A 16,490-nucleotide genomic window follows, 5' to 3' on the forward strand; every position below is an offset into this window, starting at 1 on the left:
TAGTACTTGCCAAATTATGTCTACCAATATACTGTATCATTTTATGCAACAATTAAAAAAAAAGTCATTTGTTTACATGGTATTCTGCTTCCATTTTTTGTTTAAGGGTGTGTTTGAGTTCTTCTGTAAACTCATCAACAAAGAGATACCGGTTTCCCCACTAGAATATTCTGACACGTCAGAGCAGGTTTTTTGTGACCTCATAAGCATAATTATCTATAGTTAAGCCGAATCCCCCTGATGAAAACATACTCGAGGTTTTTGGACCAAGACGTAAGGTATGTCTTTGTGCATTTTCCAATGACTTTTAGGGTTTGGTTTGCAAACAGGATAAAACCAGTGTGGGTTGTGTCGTAATCATCACTAACATATCCGGTAAGTTAAAGGAATACCGTGTCAAATTAGTAATATATTACAAGTGGAAACCTGCAAGCTTACCTCTTCATTATCTTTTTTGTCCTTACTGCAAAGAGTAAAGGGACAAGGTTCATTCTAAGCTGCGAAGCTTGTGAAGTCAGTCAATTCTAGGATACGATTGTTTTTTCAGTTGATCTTTATAAGGCAGTAGAGGGCATTTTTATAGCTTGAAGGCTTATTTTTTCTTGTTTGAACACTGATGTCAATTTCCAGGACATACTTAGCATAATGTTTGGAACTCGAGTGAGAGTGGCAGTAAATCGGCATCTCATAGGAAAGCAGCTGACCCGACTTGTTGGCCTGCCGTGCTGGTTACATAATGCTGTAGGTAAGAAAATAGTAGATAGTACACTGCACAAATCTTTACATTGGGTGTCACGTGCCCAAGGGATTCCGTGTTTGATATTCATACTTTACATTTAAATACAAGCCTCAGGTATATCATATTATATTCATACCTAGCTACATATTTATTTGCATACTATCTATCTATCCATCTATCTATCTATCTATTTATCTATCTATCTATCTATCTATCTATCTATCTATCTATCTATCTATCTATCTATCTATCTATCTATCTATCTATCTATCTATCTATCTATCTATCTATCTATCTATCTATCTATCTATCTATCTATCTATCTATCTATCTATCTATCTATCTATCTATCTATCTATCTATCTATCTATCTATCTATCTATCTATCTATCTATCTATCTATCTATCTATCTATCTATCTGTCTGTCTGTCTGTCTGTCTGCCTGCCTGCCTGCCTGCCTGCCTGCCTGCCTGCCTGCCTGCCTGCCTGTCTGTCTGTCTGTCTGTCTAGATTTCTCTCTGTCTAACTGTCTGTATCTATTTATTTAAAAAAGAGGGGAAAACATCACATTTAAAATAAAGTATTTGTTAATTTACCTAGGTAAATCAGTTTTTAACTTTTGTACTTGTCATTAAATCTCAATACTAGGGGGTTCAAAGAATGATCTTTGAGGTACCCACTCACAACCATTCATTCAGGTTCTACAGTAAATGAATTCCTCCACGTCGGACCTGAATGAGTTTTCTCCAATTGTCCCCACCAGAAAGGCCGTATACAGCCAGTGTCAAAGCGGCCCCTTTGCTGACAGTCACTCCGGCCCGGGCCCAGTTGGACGACACGATCAGCATAAAAGCAGACTTCATGCCTCCGCACCATCCAGTTACTTTTTGTGCACAAATGCGCAGCGAGGACGGTGACCCATGGGAGGCTTTTGGCCATTATAACACAAGAGCAGATGGCACGGTCAACCGTGAGTTATGCGTAACACGGAACATTATTTTGACAGTGTGACGGTTACGTTTGATTGAAATTTTGTATATTTCTAACCGAATCATTCGCACTGAATCTATTATTCAATATGCATCACATAATTGTATTGGCTGAAACGACAATATTTTTGATTTTACGCAGTTCTTTGTGATTTTGGTGTCTTATCTTTTTTTCTTCTTTCCACAACAGTTTCAAGGGATCATTCAGTGGGTGGTTCATATTTGGGATGTGAGCCAATGGGTCTCTTCTGGGGCATGGAGCCAGGACCTGGGGCAAGGGAGAATTTAAGGTGCGTGGACAAAAAATATTTCATTTGAAGTGATCTAATGAAGCGTCTTGTGGAACCAAAAACCTCATCTCATTATATTTAACAATTCAGTGTTTATCTAATCACCACTATGACATAGTAAATGTCCTTAATTAAGAAGGTTTGCACAGTAATTTGTGTTTTTTTTTAAAGCATATTCTCACAGCCAAATTTTTATTTGGTCAAATGTAATTACAGCTGGTACTAATAGTAAAACTTTCCTTATAAACCCTGGCTTCTTTGACACTAGGGTCACATTGACAGTAAGTAAAAATTACACTCTCTGGCAGCTCAATTTTCCGGCTCAATTTACAACCAGAACGCTTCTTCGAAAACCTTATTTGTAATCCTCATTCATTTAAACTCAACGGTGGGCCGTTAGGGCCTGCACGTCCTTCTCTGCTGGTCCCAAAAATACATGAATATGTTGTTTTAATTATATATTGTCCATCAATACTAATTAAATAATTCCAAATGTTCTGGCAGCTTCCCTTCATTGCTTCTCCCTGGTTGCGAGGCTTCTAATTTTGTGCTTTCATATTCAAGCATTTAACCTATTACATTTCAGCTATTGTGTGTTGCTGGGCTCAGAAATCTACCTGGAGGCCCGCAGAATGAGATTTGCAGGCCCTGACCCGTGAAATCAGTCCTGGAGATCCAATCAGATTTCAAGTTGGCATCTGAAGTAATGGTAGCGGGCATTTAGAAATGTCTCCGGTTTTACAAACTCAGCCTGACTTAGTGGCTAGGGGCGGTAATCCACTCGAGCAATTGAGCTAACAGCCGTTAAACAAAGAAACAATGCTGTTGTGTTGATTTCTTAGCAAAATCTTGGACAACTTAAAACCAAGCAAGCCTTTCACAAGCAGGAAAAGGTTTTGTTTGCCACTTTCAGCCTGGAGGTAAAATGTTAAGCCTGAGCCGAAGCACTACCCAATTCCAAATTTTGGCTGGTCAGGCTTAAAATGTCAACTACTACCTTCCGGTCAGGCCAAGCTTCTGACACTTGACTTTTTTATAATTATTCAACGGTCATTTCCTTGTGTTTATACAGTGCAGTCTGGTTTAACTTAGATTTCATTTTTTTAAATCCTATCAAGTGAAAATATTTTCAGTTCTTTAGCTGAAAGTTTGAAGCCCGAAATACCTCTGCAAAGCACCGGACCTTTTTTGTGAGTGTACATGTTCTTAAAATCAATATTCCAAGAACATAAAAAAGTATTCCCGAGGTTTTTTTTTTGAACGCTTTATTGAACAAAACACATGCACACTTCCACACAAAAAATGCATTGCAACATTGAGGTGTAATTGTTGTTGTTGAGCTACAGTATGTCAAATTTGAAGGAAAATGTCCCCTTGGGCCTTAGCCTCACCTTTTTTGGGTATGAGTGTCTGTTTGTTTTTGAGTGAGTTGAGTTCACTGCCATTATGCAAAAATAAGTATATTCACGATTTAGCAAAGGTCTTTTGGTTGAAAAGAAAAAGACACCTGATAAATAGCTTTACTTTGTTCTAAATGCACTACTTTTAAGTGAATTTCTGTTTATGTTCCAAGAAAAAAGACATTGCAACCTGCCATGTAGGACTCCAAGTTGCATTCCCCATTTGTTTTCAACGCAAATTTTTGCCATCAAGGGGCACAACAACAACATTTTTTATCTTCATAAAAAGGTTTCGTCAAATGAACGTGGAGATTCCTCTCACGGTGGACGTTTCCTTGCTGGAGGGTCACGTTTCTCCGAAAGAGCGAGAAAGTGCTGAGCTGGCGGTTGCAACTACCGAGCGCTGGTACATGGCACCGGGCGTTCAACGAATAGACGTTCGCCAAAATGGAGTCGTGGGAACGCTATTCTTACCACCCGGTGAGCACAATTTCGATCCCAAATCAGACACTTTTGATAAGTGATGAGAAAATGAAGCTTCATGAAGCTTTTTGAAGCACTTTTAATATTTTTGTCCTTTAGATCAGTTAATCAGTCTGGCTCGAAAACCCATCAATGACAAGCTGCGACCCAAATCAAGAAAATAATCCACTTTTTCAATTAAATCGAATGAAAGGATTGTGCACTTTAAAGCAGAGTTAGTTTTTAACATATTCATATATTTAAAAAAAAAGGCCTTTTAATTTACTTTAAAGGGACACTGTGTAATATTTGACCACCTGATGTTGCAGTATTATAAAATGCAACCGAAAACGAGTGCTACAAGGCACAGGGAATAATAAAAACTATAAAGACTCAAAAAGACCAAACTGCACCATATTTATTCTCATATTTTAGCCCACCTTTTTACAAGTTTATTGTTTTTGTTTCCCCTGGGTACCCCTACCAGCAAGATGGCAGTCAATTGTATCAGCTCTCCCTAGGTTAGGCTCCATCTTTGTAAAAAAAAGATACAACTATCGTGAACTACAATTATTTAAAATACATTTATGTTTACATGATAGTTTATGTGATTTTTCTTTCATTTAAGTCGACATCGTTTTTCTTTAATGAATGATGTTTTTTACCACCTGAAGGCGCTAAATAATGTCTCTTTAAAATATAACCATTTATTTTTTGCAGAGGGTTAGGAAAATTATATACCAAAACAATGGTTCTCAACTGATCTGACTTCAGGTCCCAGCATTCCACCAAAAATGAAAAACTGCCATCCAAATAAAATAAAAATAAAATAAACTGTCAGGACCAGAACTTCGTCTTGGGATCAAGGGATCCCAGTTCGAATACCGGCTCGTCCGTGTTACATGTCGAAGTGTCCTTGGGTAAGACACTGAACCCCTAATACCCCCAATAAGCAGGTTAGCGCCTTACATGTCTTCAAGGCCGCTATTGAGAAATGTGGAGCACATTGTAAAGTGCTTTGGGAAGTCATAGACTTAAAAAGCGCCAGATAAATGCAGATCATTTCATTTCATAATAAAGATGTATATACTCGTTAAAAGCTAAAAGTACAAATTTTTTTTGCTGTACCTTCTAGTAGCAGAAGGAAATAAAACTAACACAATCAAAATAAAATTAAATGCCGTGCCTTTTAAACACAATCGTGATGGCGTGGGCTGACTGAACAGGAAGTAGAGATTAGGCAGAGCTTTATTGTCATCTACTATTAAGGAGCGTAAGTGAATACATATATTTTTTTTCTAAGCATTATTTTGCTAAGGCAAAGGCCCGCGACCCACTGAAAACGGTTCCGCGATCCACTTTTGGGTGCCGACCCACCGTTTAAGAAACACTGGACTAAAAGACCACATTTACCACATTTATCGGAGTCAAAAATACCAGAAGTGTTTCGTGAAGCTTCATTTGTATCTCAGTATTTTAAGGGTGGTTTCTCAGATTTTTTTTTCCCTTTTTCTCCAGGTCCGGGCCCGTTCCCAGCCCTGGTGGATTTGTGGGGAATGGGAGGAGGGCTATTTGAGTACCGCTCGGCCCTGCTTGCATCCAGGGGCTATGCCAGCTGTACTTTTGCCTATATGGAGCACAAAGATCTGACTGTTGAACTTGGTATTGAGGCTGCGGATGTATATATGAAGGCAAGTTGGGGTTTTTGGGGGGGTGACAGGATGTGTTCTAAGTGTGTAAAATATAAAAAAAATAATGAATGTGGGTGTGTAGAGGGACTCATCCTCCTTACCACTGTACAATGGTTATAGCCAGGGGGTTCAGAGCAAATAGACTCAGAGACAGCTTCTCCCTTGAGGGTGTCACAATACCTAACTCAAATCTGCACTTGAACTGACATACTTTGCACTGGGTGTCATCTGCACGTCAGAACAGGAAATCCGTATTTGCACTGTAAAAAAAAAACTCTCAGTTGCAGCCTACTGGGTTTTCATATTGGTTTCTGTCTTGTGTTGTGTAAATTTAGATATGTATGTTTGGCATATTGGTAATTGTGCTACTTTTGAATTCTATGTTATGTTAAATACCATTATATATGTGCAATATATGGGGCATCTTTGAATTTTTTGACTCTCTGTGCAATGACAATCAAGGTGTTCTATTCCAACAACGTGGTGCCTGCGCGCAGCCCCCTTAAGGACACCTAAGTAGCCCTTGGAGCAGTTCTGAAAATAGCTAATAGCAAATGAGTTTTGTGATTCTATATGAAATATGTTTTCTAACTGGCAGGTGAAATCCACATAATCTGTGTCTTTGATCAATTCGTCAATTTGTCCTAAATTCTTTCTATGCTGGGCAACTATACTTGGAATTTGCCTATCGAGTAATTAGAGCATACCAATACTTTTTGCTTGGAAATGCCACGATCATCTTGAGTCAGTTTATAATTACGATAAACACAACACATATATTTTAGGCACTAAAATGTTTGAACTGTTATTAAATAACTACAATGTAAACTTGGCCAGTATCTAAAATATCTCATCTCATCTCATCAGCTGCACCGCTTATCCTCAGTAGGGTCGCGGGGGTGCTGGAGCCCATCCCAGCAATCAACGGGCAGTGGGCAGGGGACATCCTGAACTGGTTGCCAGCCAATCGCAGGGCACACGGGGACAGACAACTAACTTGCTCAGTCACACCTAGGGACAATTTGGACCGGCCAATTCACCTGAAATGCATGTCTTTGGAATGTGGGAGGAAACCGGAGTGCCCGGAGGAAACCCACGCAAGCACGGGGAGAACATACAAACTCCTCACAGTAAGGCCGGGAGCTGGATTTGAACCCACGCAGGAGGTTCCCACGACTATCTAAAATATAAATATCAATATTTACATTAGCGCTTGTGCGGCACAGTTCATGTCATGGGAACCTGTCGTGGGTTCAAATCCAGCTCCAGACTTTCTGTGCGGAGTTTGTATGTTCTCCCCGTGCTTGCGTGGGTTTCCTCCGGGCACTCCGGTTTCCTCCCACATTCCAAAGACATGCATTTCAGGTGAATTGGCCGGTCCAAATTGTCCCTAGGTGTGAATGAGCGGGTCAGTTGTCTGTCTTTGTGTGCCCTGTGACTGGCTGGTAACCAGTTCGGGGTGTCCCCTGCCCACTGCTCCAAGATAGCTGGGATGGGCTCCAGCACCCCCGTGACCCTACTGAGGATAAGTGGTGCAGATAATGGATGGATGGAATGTATGTATACTCTTATGACCCCCTAACAACATTACTATAGTGCTAGTTAAAATAGGAAGAAAGTATCCCAAGACAATAGTATCGATCCCATTCAAGTACTCGCTCGGTATTGATATCAATATTTGTATTTATGTTTAGTAGTTGACGGAACCTATTTTTACCTTACTTTTATATGCAATTGATTTAAAATGTTAAAAAAACAGTACTACTAATAGAAAAAGGTTGAATTGGTACCAGTATTCTTCTGAGTGTTCCATCATGTATTTACCCGATAAAAATATATATTTTTTGTCTATTAATGTTGTGTACTGCACTTAAGGCCAACATTTAAATAGGTGGCTTTGTTTTCCTGTATTTTTCATTTTCTATGATTTATTTATTACTCTATTTATTTAGCAAGGAATTTATCAAATCTCTCACAAGAAGAAAAACCCTTCCGAGCTTGCTATATTGAATTTGAGTTCTTTTAAATGCCTATAATCATATGTAGTGCTAAAAAGGGAGCATAATATATTACCTAGCTTTATTTCTGAGTGTTTCAAAACAAATTTGATGAAATCACACAATGAACACATAAAATGAAATACAGCATGGATATGTATATTGATTCATTATTGCAAATGAGAACAATTTGACAGGTCTACATTTTTCTCTCATTTATTGCCAACATATCAGGTTGAAGAATGAATTGGAAGACACAAAAAAAATCAAATCTATCAATCATTTTTTCCTCTTTGTCCTTTTGCTACGTTTTGAAAAGTTTTCTCACTCCTGTTTTAGAGATACGTATCAAACTACAATCACACGTTTACCAATCACAATCAGTAACCCCTGGTTTATAGGTATTGTACTAGCAATATGGGATCAGGACTGGTCCACAAAAACGCTAGATTTTAGTTATTAGGTGGATTTTTTCTAACACCATTTTCCACCTGTTTACTATTTTTAAATTCTGACATTGTTTTTAGAAAGCATTCGATCTTCTTCGAGATCATCCTCAGATCTGTGGCGATCGAATCGGTATCATCAGTCTCTCCTATGGAGCCTACATCGGCCTTCGATTGTCCACACGCTCCGATGTAAAAGTAGGTTGCACATTTATAGAACAACTGTTTTTCAGCTTTTTTTTGGCGTCAAGGCATTACAAAAAAACCTGTCTAATTTTGCCTATATTATTCATAAAAGTAAATATATATTGGATCGCTTTGGAAATATTCATTGTAATGAAACAGTGGCCAACTTGCTTGTTGAAAAAGTTTTTTTCTTATTTTAAACCTCACTCCATTGCAAACTGGTCATCCTTCGTCATGCGGAATTTTTGAGTTTTTCCTTGCCCCCATTTAGGTTTTAGATCGGGATAGTGTAATAGTCTGCAGCCTGTACAGCCCTTTGAGAATTCTTGTGATTAAGGGCTACACAACTACAAATGAACTGACTTGACTCACCTTTGCAGCCATCTTGTTTGGTTGCAGTCAACGGGCCAGCAGGAAGCTGTGTGGCTGTCACGGAAACGTTTTGCAAGCCGAAAGCTTCAGAAAGGTATTTGAAAAACTCATTTGTCTGAGAAAGCTATCAAGAGAAATTGTTACAGTTTGATACAGAGGAATATTGCATCAAATATCATAAACTATGTTCCATCACCTGCGAGTGGCTGGCAACCAGGTCAGGGTGTCCCCTGCCCACTGCCCGAAGACAGCTGGGATGGATACCAGCACCCCCACGACCCTACTGAGGATAAGCGGTGCAGATAATGAATGAATGAATGGTCCATCACAGAGTGAACAGATATAAAGATACAAAGGCTCCAATCCCCTCCTCGCTTTGCTATTTTCTGCTTCTAACATGAAGTATTCACTGTTGTCAAAGTAAAATTCCTAAATTGTGCAGTCATTGCAATGGATAGAATATATTTTACCAAAAGACTTTACAAATAACAAATAACTTGCCCGAAACTGAGGTACCTAAGTGTTTATTGCCTCTATTCCTGGGATAATTTGAAAGGATTATGTTTATCATAACTGGACATTGGAAACCTGGTCAAACATGATCCAAAATGAGGAACAGATGGCAAGGCTAGGAGAGAGAAAGAGTTAATGAAAAGAAAATACATGAGAAGAAACAAAATAAAACAAAAAACACACAGTATCCAATCATTGAATTAGTTTAGTCTAATTTTGTGTGTGAGTATTTTGTGTGATGATGAGATGTGATACACATTACAAAACATACCTTGTTATGATGATTTGATTAGATGATTTGGCCCTGCAATTGGCTGGCAACCAGTTCAGGGTGTCCCCTGCCCACTGCCCGAAGATGGCTGGGATGGGCTCCAGCCCCCCCGCGACCCTAATGAGGATAAGCGGTACGGCTAATGAGATGAGATGAGATGATTTGATGATGTGAAAAGTGTTTAGATTGTTAAGGAGACAGGACCAAGATAAGCTTCGGCTTTTTCCCGTCAGCCTTCTGTTTGGATAATTGGTTATCAAACTTATATATTTTGAACATATTTTAACCTTGTATTTGATGATCAGTGGAAAAAACATTTTCAAACATTCTCATTGATGAACTGTTGTAGTGACCAGAGATTCTGGCCACGGGATGAAGAGGGTTATCTGAGTTTTAAGGCTGTGTCTGCACCTACCAATTACTCCCCTGGAACTCAAGTGAAGGTGATCTAAAGACCATTGCGGTAAGTATAACATTTCTCAAACATTTTAAAATGCCTTTTTTCCTTGCAGTTGGAGAACCTGACATGTCCATTGATGTACATTTTGGGGGAAGACGATCAAAATTCTCCAAGTACTGAGAATTCAAACCTGGTATATTCCTGTCTTTTTAGTAAAGTAGACCCCCAAGGATACAACATTTATTCCTTCTGACACGGGGAATCGCAAAGTGAAATTGCTGTATAGCTAAGGCTTTCCGAAACCCTGATACTCCAGATAAAAACATCAAAATCACAAAACACTGAATCGTAAGTACATTCCTTTTAACTTATTTTTCTCTATTAAGCCTGTTCATCCTGGAGTGTCAAGTCTGATCACATACACAGCAGCTACACTAATCTGCCTACCAACCTCTTAGACTTATAGAACAGCTCTATCATTCAACTGGCAATATTCCAAGATATCACTCACGCACTACACCAATATTTCATCCCATTAACGTCAGGGCACAGATACAAAGCAATAAGATTTAGATGGGCCCGCCTTTGGAAAAGCCTGATACAGAGGAATATTATATCAAATATCGTAAACTGTTTATAATACATCACAGAGTTCACAGAGTGCATTACCTTTCTGAGCAACAGCCCCTTCTGATCCATCTTATTAGTCTTGCCTCATTGTTCCACTGTCATGTACAGTGCTTCAGTACCCGGACAACTTGCTGTGGTTGACGGAATATTGAATTTTGGTGTTTACCAGAAAATCCGGATGGAAAAAGGTCAGGCCATCAGTTCGTGCCCTCAAACTCAAGCGATTTGGATGATGCAGCGGGACAAGGATACAAAACACACCAGCATGTCGCCCTCTGAAAGGCTCAAAGTAACAAAAATAAGGTTCTGTAGTGTCCAAGTCAAAGTCTGGATTTAAATCCAATTGAGATGCGTTGGTGTAAGCGAAAACAGAAACTTTATGCTAGACAAACCATCCAATACAGCAGATCTGAATTTTGCAAATAAAAGTAAGCCCGAAATTCCTTAACAGCATTGTGATTACCAATTGTCGTGAACGTTTGATTTCCTTTATCGCTGCCAAAAATTGTCCATCTCGCTATTAGGTTCAGAAAAATTTATTTGATGACCTGAAACTGTCACAAGCCAGAAACGGAGACAGGACCCAACAGCGTTCGTTTTACTCGGTTTTATTGAAAAAGAGAGCAGTGCTTTGCTTGCTTCCACGATCCGATGATCGTCGGACACGGGTAACTGATGGCAGGAACACGGAAGTGGTACTTCCGTGTCGTGCGAAGATTGTCGTGGGCGACAGGAAAGCTGGTCGATAGCCGGGACGGGGGAGCAAGGGCGGCAACGAGTCCAGAAAAAAGGTCGGCAACAAGTATCAGGCAGGAAACAGGGCAAAAGAGGTCGGTTGCTGGGACGGAAGAACAGGGCAGAAACGGGTCCAGAAACAGGTCGGCAACAGTTAACAGGCAGGGGAAAAGAGGGCAGGAGATTGACGGAAGGTACAGAACTTGCCTAGAAAAAGCGTAGGTTCGCAGGACAGTCTGACAACTTCCTCTTGGAAGCCTGGGGTTTAAAAAGACTCAGGGAACCAACCAGCGATCAGGGCTGTTGGTGCCAACGGGGCATTTGCAGGTGCCCCTAATCAGCAATCATGACAGAAACCTTTGTGAGCGATAAATATGCACGAAACACAGAAATCAAGAAGTTTTCACAACACTCTGTTTGGTATTCTGGTCTTTTTTGTATGTAAAGTCCAGTGTTATCTTTCGGTTAACTCTTTGAAATTAAACTTCCCTATGGAGACGAATAAATGAACCTGAATCTAGTCTAATCTTGTCATAAACAATGTTTAATAGGTTGTTATCGAATGACAAGAAAGATAATTTTATCATATAAGGTTTCGAGTTAAGTTCAACTAACGCTAATACTAACCCCTAACCGTGAACCCTAACCATAACTCTAAACTCTATCAGTAACCCTAACACTTAAAGCTAAACCTAACCCTCTATGAAGGGTTACGGTTAGAAGGGAAAACTGGAAGTATAAAAATGCATTAGAAGTGCAAAAGAAATTGGGAGGGAGCTTAACAAAGCATTATCAACCGTCACTCGAATTAGCCATACATTTGAAGCTTTTGCCTCTCTCTTTCGCATTGCTGCAAGCCTGTGAGCGAGTAAATACAGTACAAAAAATACAGTATTGTATCCCCAACTCCAAATCCAAGTCTTTGCAAAGCAAACATAAACTTGAATGAAAAGAATTACATTGTGGGATGTAATTGAGCCAATGGCATGACACAAATCAATAGTAGACCAGCTTTTTATACGATATCGCCCAAAAGTAGACCCGCATTTAGAGACTTAACTTGTCATAGCCACAAACAAAGATGACATGTTTGTTTGAAGTTTTTGGGCACACAAAAATATTAGTTGGAAGTCTATTACAGTAAGGAAAATTTCCATAAAGAGGGGCTAAAAAAAACATCGTATTCCATACCTTAAAGTGAAAATGTCCTAAGGCGGGACACCGTATTCCAGGGGTCTACTGTGTTCTCAGCCACACGATTCAAATCAATGCAACCGAGTTTTTGTTCCGATTAGATCGAAGATGTCCTGAAATCAGCCGGTAAATCGCACTTGTTTACCCGTTTGTCATACCCGGGCACCGGCCACCTGATTGAACCCCCATACACGCCACACACAAGAAAGTCTTTGTGGAGAAAAAGACCGGAAAAAAGTAAGATGTACAAACGACTTTTACAATTCTGTATCAAGTTAAAAACACCTGACTTCCTTCTGCTGTGATTTTGCAGTACTCGCTTTGTGGGGGGGTCGGACCGCACCCCATGCCTTTGCGCAGGAAGATTCTTGGAAGAAAATCCTGACATTTTTAGACAAACACCTGAGGGCGTGAGCCCGACGTGTGAATTTTGTTGTTGAAATCAAACGCTTGGTGCTGTTGAAATAGTTCACATTTTGTCTGAAAAAAAACAAGAAGTAGCTTTGAAGATTTGTTTCCAAGCATTTGGTTATAACACATTGACAATGCATTTAGCTTGAAATGTTCTCTGTACAATGTTAGATTATTAAAATAGGTCACTGGGTATGTTGTCATAACATGAGCTATATTAAGTTAATTATTTAATCATCACAACATTGCTTCGATGATAACTTTACTCATTTAGTTTTTATAAATGCTCTTATTTTTGAATGTGGTATTTACGGTATCCTTTATTTCTGTATTTTCCCACTGCAAATGTCTTTCGATATGTCAGCTTTATCTTATCAAACAGCCTTCAAAATCATACTGTTTTGAAAAAAGTTTCTTGTTCATTAAGATCCTCTCTTTTATCTTGTAATGTAAGTTCATTTTTACGTTTTGCAAAATCTGCGCCTTTCTCCTGTAAGAGAAACCTTCTTTTTTGCATTTCTTGGGAGACGCGTCTCCATCAATTGCACTCTGATTTTTTTCTTTATTTGAAACTTTGTAATGTCCTCAACTGCATTGCTTCTCTCCAGCTCTATTTTTTCCAAGAACATGCGGCAAGTCATCAGAATTGTCTTTTGCCTTCAACACTTCAAAGGAAACGCCTGCCTGTGCATGTAGCAAATCTACTAAAATGGTCACCACAACTTTGACCTGGTTTCGATTCTAGTCAACTTTGTTAACTGATATTTCTAATTGAACTCTAATCAAGTCATATGTATTTGTTTAGCCCAGGAGTGTTATTAGTTTGAAAAAAAAGATGCGTGGATGCTGGGCCGGATTGGGGGGAAAATGGTTGATTGGTGTATCAAAGTTTCTTTATTTTCCGCATGTTGAAGTTTTTGAGTTTTTCCTTGCCTTCGTGTAGGTTTTAGATGAGGGGATGGTGTAATAATGGTCTGCAGTTTGAAATAATCTGTGGTCTGTGCAACCCTTTGAGACTCCTTTTGATTAAGGGCGTTGCAAATGAACATGACTTGACTTAACTTGTATTTATTTTTGAATATGCAGATATAGTCTTAAAACTGATCCCTCAGCAATACATGAAAAAAAATGATAACACAGCACAATCCCTTTTATCTTGTTTGCATTTACCAGTACAAGTCATGTTTAATTGCCTATATGTTTGTAAAGGGAGCATTTCATACAACAGCTTTGGAAATATTAAATATACAAATTAATATGTTTATTCACAAATAAAACTTTTATTTACAAATCCAAATGGAAGAGGAATGTTGTATTTTGACTTTCCTGTTTATTTCAAAATACTTATTAAAATTGATCCAATATGGCGTGGTGCGGTAGCACGGCGGCGCAGTGGTTAGCGCATGAGCGGCACAGTTCATGTCATGGGAGCCTCCTGCATGGGTTCAAATCCAACTCCAAACTTCCTGTGCGGAGTTTGTGTGTTCTCCCCATGCTTGCGTGGGTTTTCTCCGGGCACTCCGGTTTCCTTCCACATTCCAAAAAGATGCATGTCAGGTGAATTGGCCAGTCCAAATTGTCCCTAGGTGTGAATGAGCGAGTGAGTTGTCTGTCCCCGTATGCCCTGCGATTGGCTGGCAACCAGTTCAGGGTGTCCCCTGCCCACTGCCCAAAGACAGCTGGCATGGGCTCCAGAACCCCCGCGACCCTAATGAGGATAAGCGGTACAGCTAATGAGATGAGAGATGAGAGATAGCGTGGCGCATTGAAGCAGAAGCTCTTCACTCTCCCATTTAGTGCTTTTCGTGTACCACTGAAAGTTTGCCTTGGGACTCTATCCACACATACATTGGCGTTACACTACTACACACAACCGGAGCTTGTAGCCATCAGTTACCGACATCGATATATCAAGAAGGAAGTATCGAGACCACCGGGTGCTCTGTGGATTGTTCTGGGGTCTGGGAAGCAACATAACCGGTGTCTGGAAATGAAGCAAAAACAACTGTTGCGGCTACATGATAACACTCACAACTACAAGCAGAGTTGAGCCCGTATCTCACCAAGTCCAGTACTTCACCTATGACACGTATAATGTCAGTAAAGAGGAGTCATTAATTCATTCATTTATCCATGCTGTTACTTTGTGAGTGGAGGCCAGAGCGATTCGGTCAATTGTAGTCCGAAAATAAAAGAAAAAAACTCTTTGGGACTTGCTAACACGAGGTGTTGTATCCCTGGATTTTCACAAAGAAAAGATTTCCATCTGCCGCAGGGATGACGAACTTTTGGACTTGCGTGACGTCATCCACTCCGCTACAAGCACCCCTAGGGCATCATGTTAATCTGTTAATAAACAACGGGGTAGACTGCTGGAAGTGTGAATTTCCCTATGGGGATGAATACAGTAACTATCTATCTATCTATCTATCTATCTATCTATCTATCTATCTATCTATCTATCTATCTATCTATCTATCTATCTATCTATCTATCTATCTATCTATCTATCTATCTATCTATCTATCTCTCTCTCTCTCTCTCTCTCTCTCTCTATCTATCTATCTATCTATCTATCTATCTATCTATCTATCTATCTATCTATCTATCTATCTATCTATCTATCTATCTATCTATCTATCTATCTATCTATCTATCTATCTATCTATCTATCTAATATTACAAAAACATGATAAATTAAATTTGAAATAAAAGACACAGTGGTATTCATTTCTTATTAAAATAAATAAAGTAGTATGTCTCTCCCCTTATCATTTCAAGTTCCTTTTTCAAATAAATATTTTTCAAAGCAGACAACAACAGAACCAAAGTTAGTAATGTCATTTGAGAAGAATCCAACATTTCAACTATTGATAGACCATGCCTTGCAGTACAAAAAGTGCATCATGAAATGAAATGAAATGAAATGAAATGAAATGAAATGATTTGAAATGAAATGATTTGCATTTATATAGCGCTTTTCAAGTCAATGACTTCCCAAAGCGCTTTACAATGTGCTCCACATTTCCCAATAGCGGCCTTGCAGCCATCTAAGGCGCTAACCTGCTTATTGGGGGTATTAGGGGTTCAGTGTCTTACCCAAGGACACTTCGACATGTAACACGGGCGAGCCGGGATTCGAACTGGGATCCCTTGATCCCAAGACGAGCCCTCTACCTCCTGAGCTACTGCCGCCCATCAGAAACAGATATATTAAAGCTCAGTTTGCTACGCTCTGGTTTACTCTGTACATTGGTCTAACTCTATTCTATTCTATTCTATTCTATTCTATTCTATTCTATTCTATTCTATTCTCAGCCTTCTCCCCTAAGGACAAGTAAACAAGATTATAAGGTCAACGTCAACATAGAGTAGGTTTTTGTTTTGAGCCTAGATCAAAAGACATCTTCTTTGCTTGCAGAATGTATGTCTGAGGGCAGAGTATTCCGCAGCAATGAGCCCGATGGAGAATGCTCTTGAACCTGCAGACTACTTCTTGGCTCTTTGAATCACTAGTAGACCAGCAATTTCCGATCGGAACAAAATGATAAGAGGATGCCAGTTCATAAAAACTTCTTTATGTTAGCAACATAACCTTAATAATCACATCTTGAACTGACACAGAGCCCAGTGCAGGTTAGCCAAAATTGGAGGAATGTGATCAAATGTTTTTGTCCTAGTCAAAAGCCTCGCTGCAGCATTGTGCACAAGCTGTGAATTTTTGATAATTGTATTTTTATGACAATATATCTAACCTGTTTAA

The 16,490-nt window shown here is 39.4% G+C and overlaps 1 protein-coding gene across 1 annotated transcript; it reads left to right on the top strand.

Moving 5' to 3' along the window:
* The first annotated feature begins 424 nt into the window (after window positions 1-424).
* Window positions 425-13,021, top strand: LOC148364456 (peroxisomal succinyl-coenzyme A thioesterase-like). Its single transcript, XM_088337205.1, has 11 exons — window positions 425-745; window positions 1,504-1,710; window positions 1,920-2,019; window positions 3,709-3,899; window positions 5,400-5,572; window positions 8,097-8,213; window positions 8,582-8,667; window positions 9,707-9,800; window positions 9,870-9,950; window positions 12,418-12,553; window positions 12,630-13,021. Exons 1-11 carry the CDS (start codon window positions 646-648, stop codon window positions 12,728-12,730), a joined length of 1,386 nt encoding a protein of 461 aa, XP_088193331.1. The 5' UTR covers window positions 425-645; the 3' UTR covers window positions 12,731-13,021.
* The last annotated feature ends 3,469 nt before the right edge of the window (window positions 13,022-16,490 follow it).

This window comes from Urocampus carinirostris, chromosome 6, assembly GCF_059441175.1.
Source record: "Urocampus carinirostris isolate Australia breed hairy pipefish chromosome 6, RoL_Ucar_1.0, whole genome shotgun sequence".
Taxonomy (NCBI): Eukaryota; Metazoa; Chordata; class Actinopteri; order Syngnathiformes; family Syngnathidae; genus Urocampus; species Urocampus carinirostris.

Bases quoted from the DNA above. Each gene is read 5' to 3' on its own strand.
- LOC148364456 (XM_088337205.1), top strand. From the start codon at position 646: ATGTTTGGAACTCGAGTGAGAGTGGCAGTAAATCGGCATCTCATAGGA. The intron at 5,573-8,096 runs GCAAGTTGGGGT...CATTGTTTTTAG, and splicing joins CTGCGGATGTATATATGAAG to AAAGCATTCGATCTTCTTCG. The intron at 12,554-12,629 runs GTAAGATGTACA...GTGATTTTGCAG, and splicing joins GAGAAAAAGACCGGAAAAAA to TACTCGCTTTGTGGGGGGGT.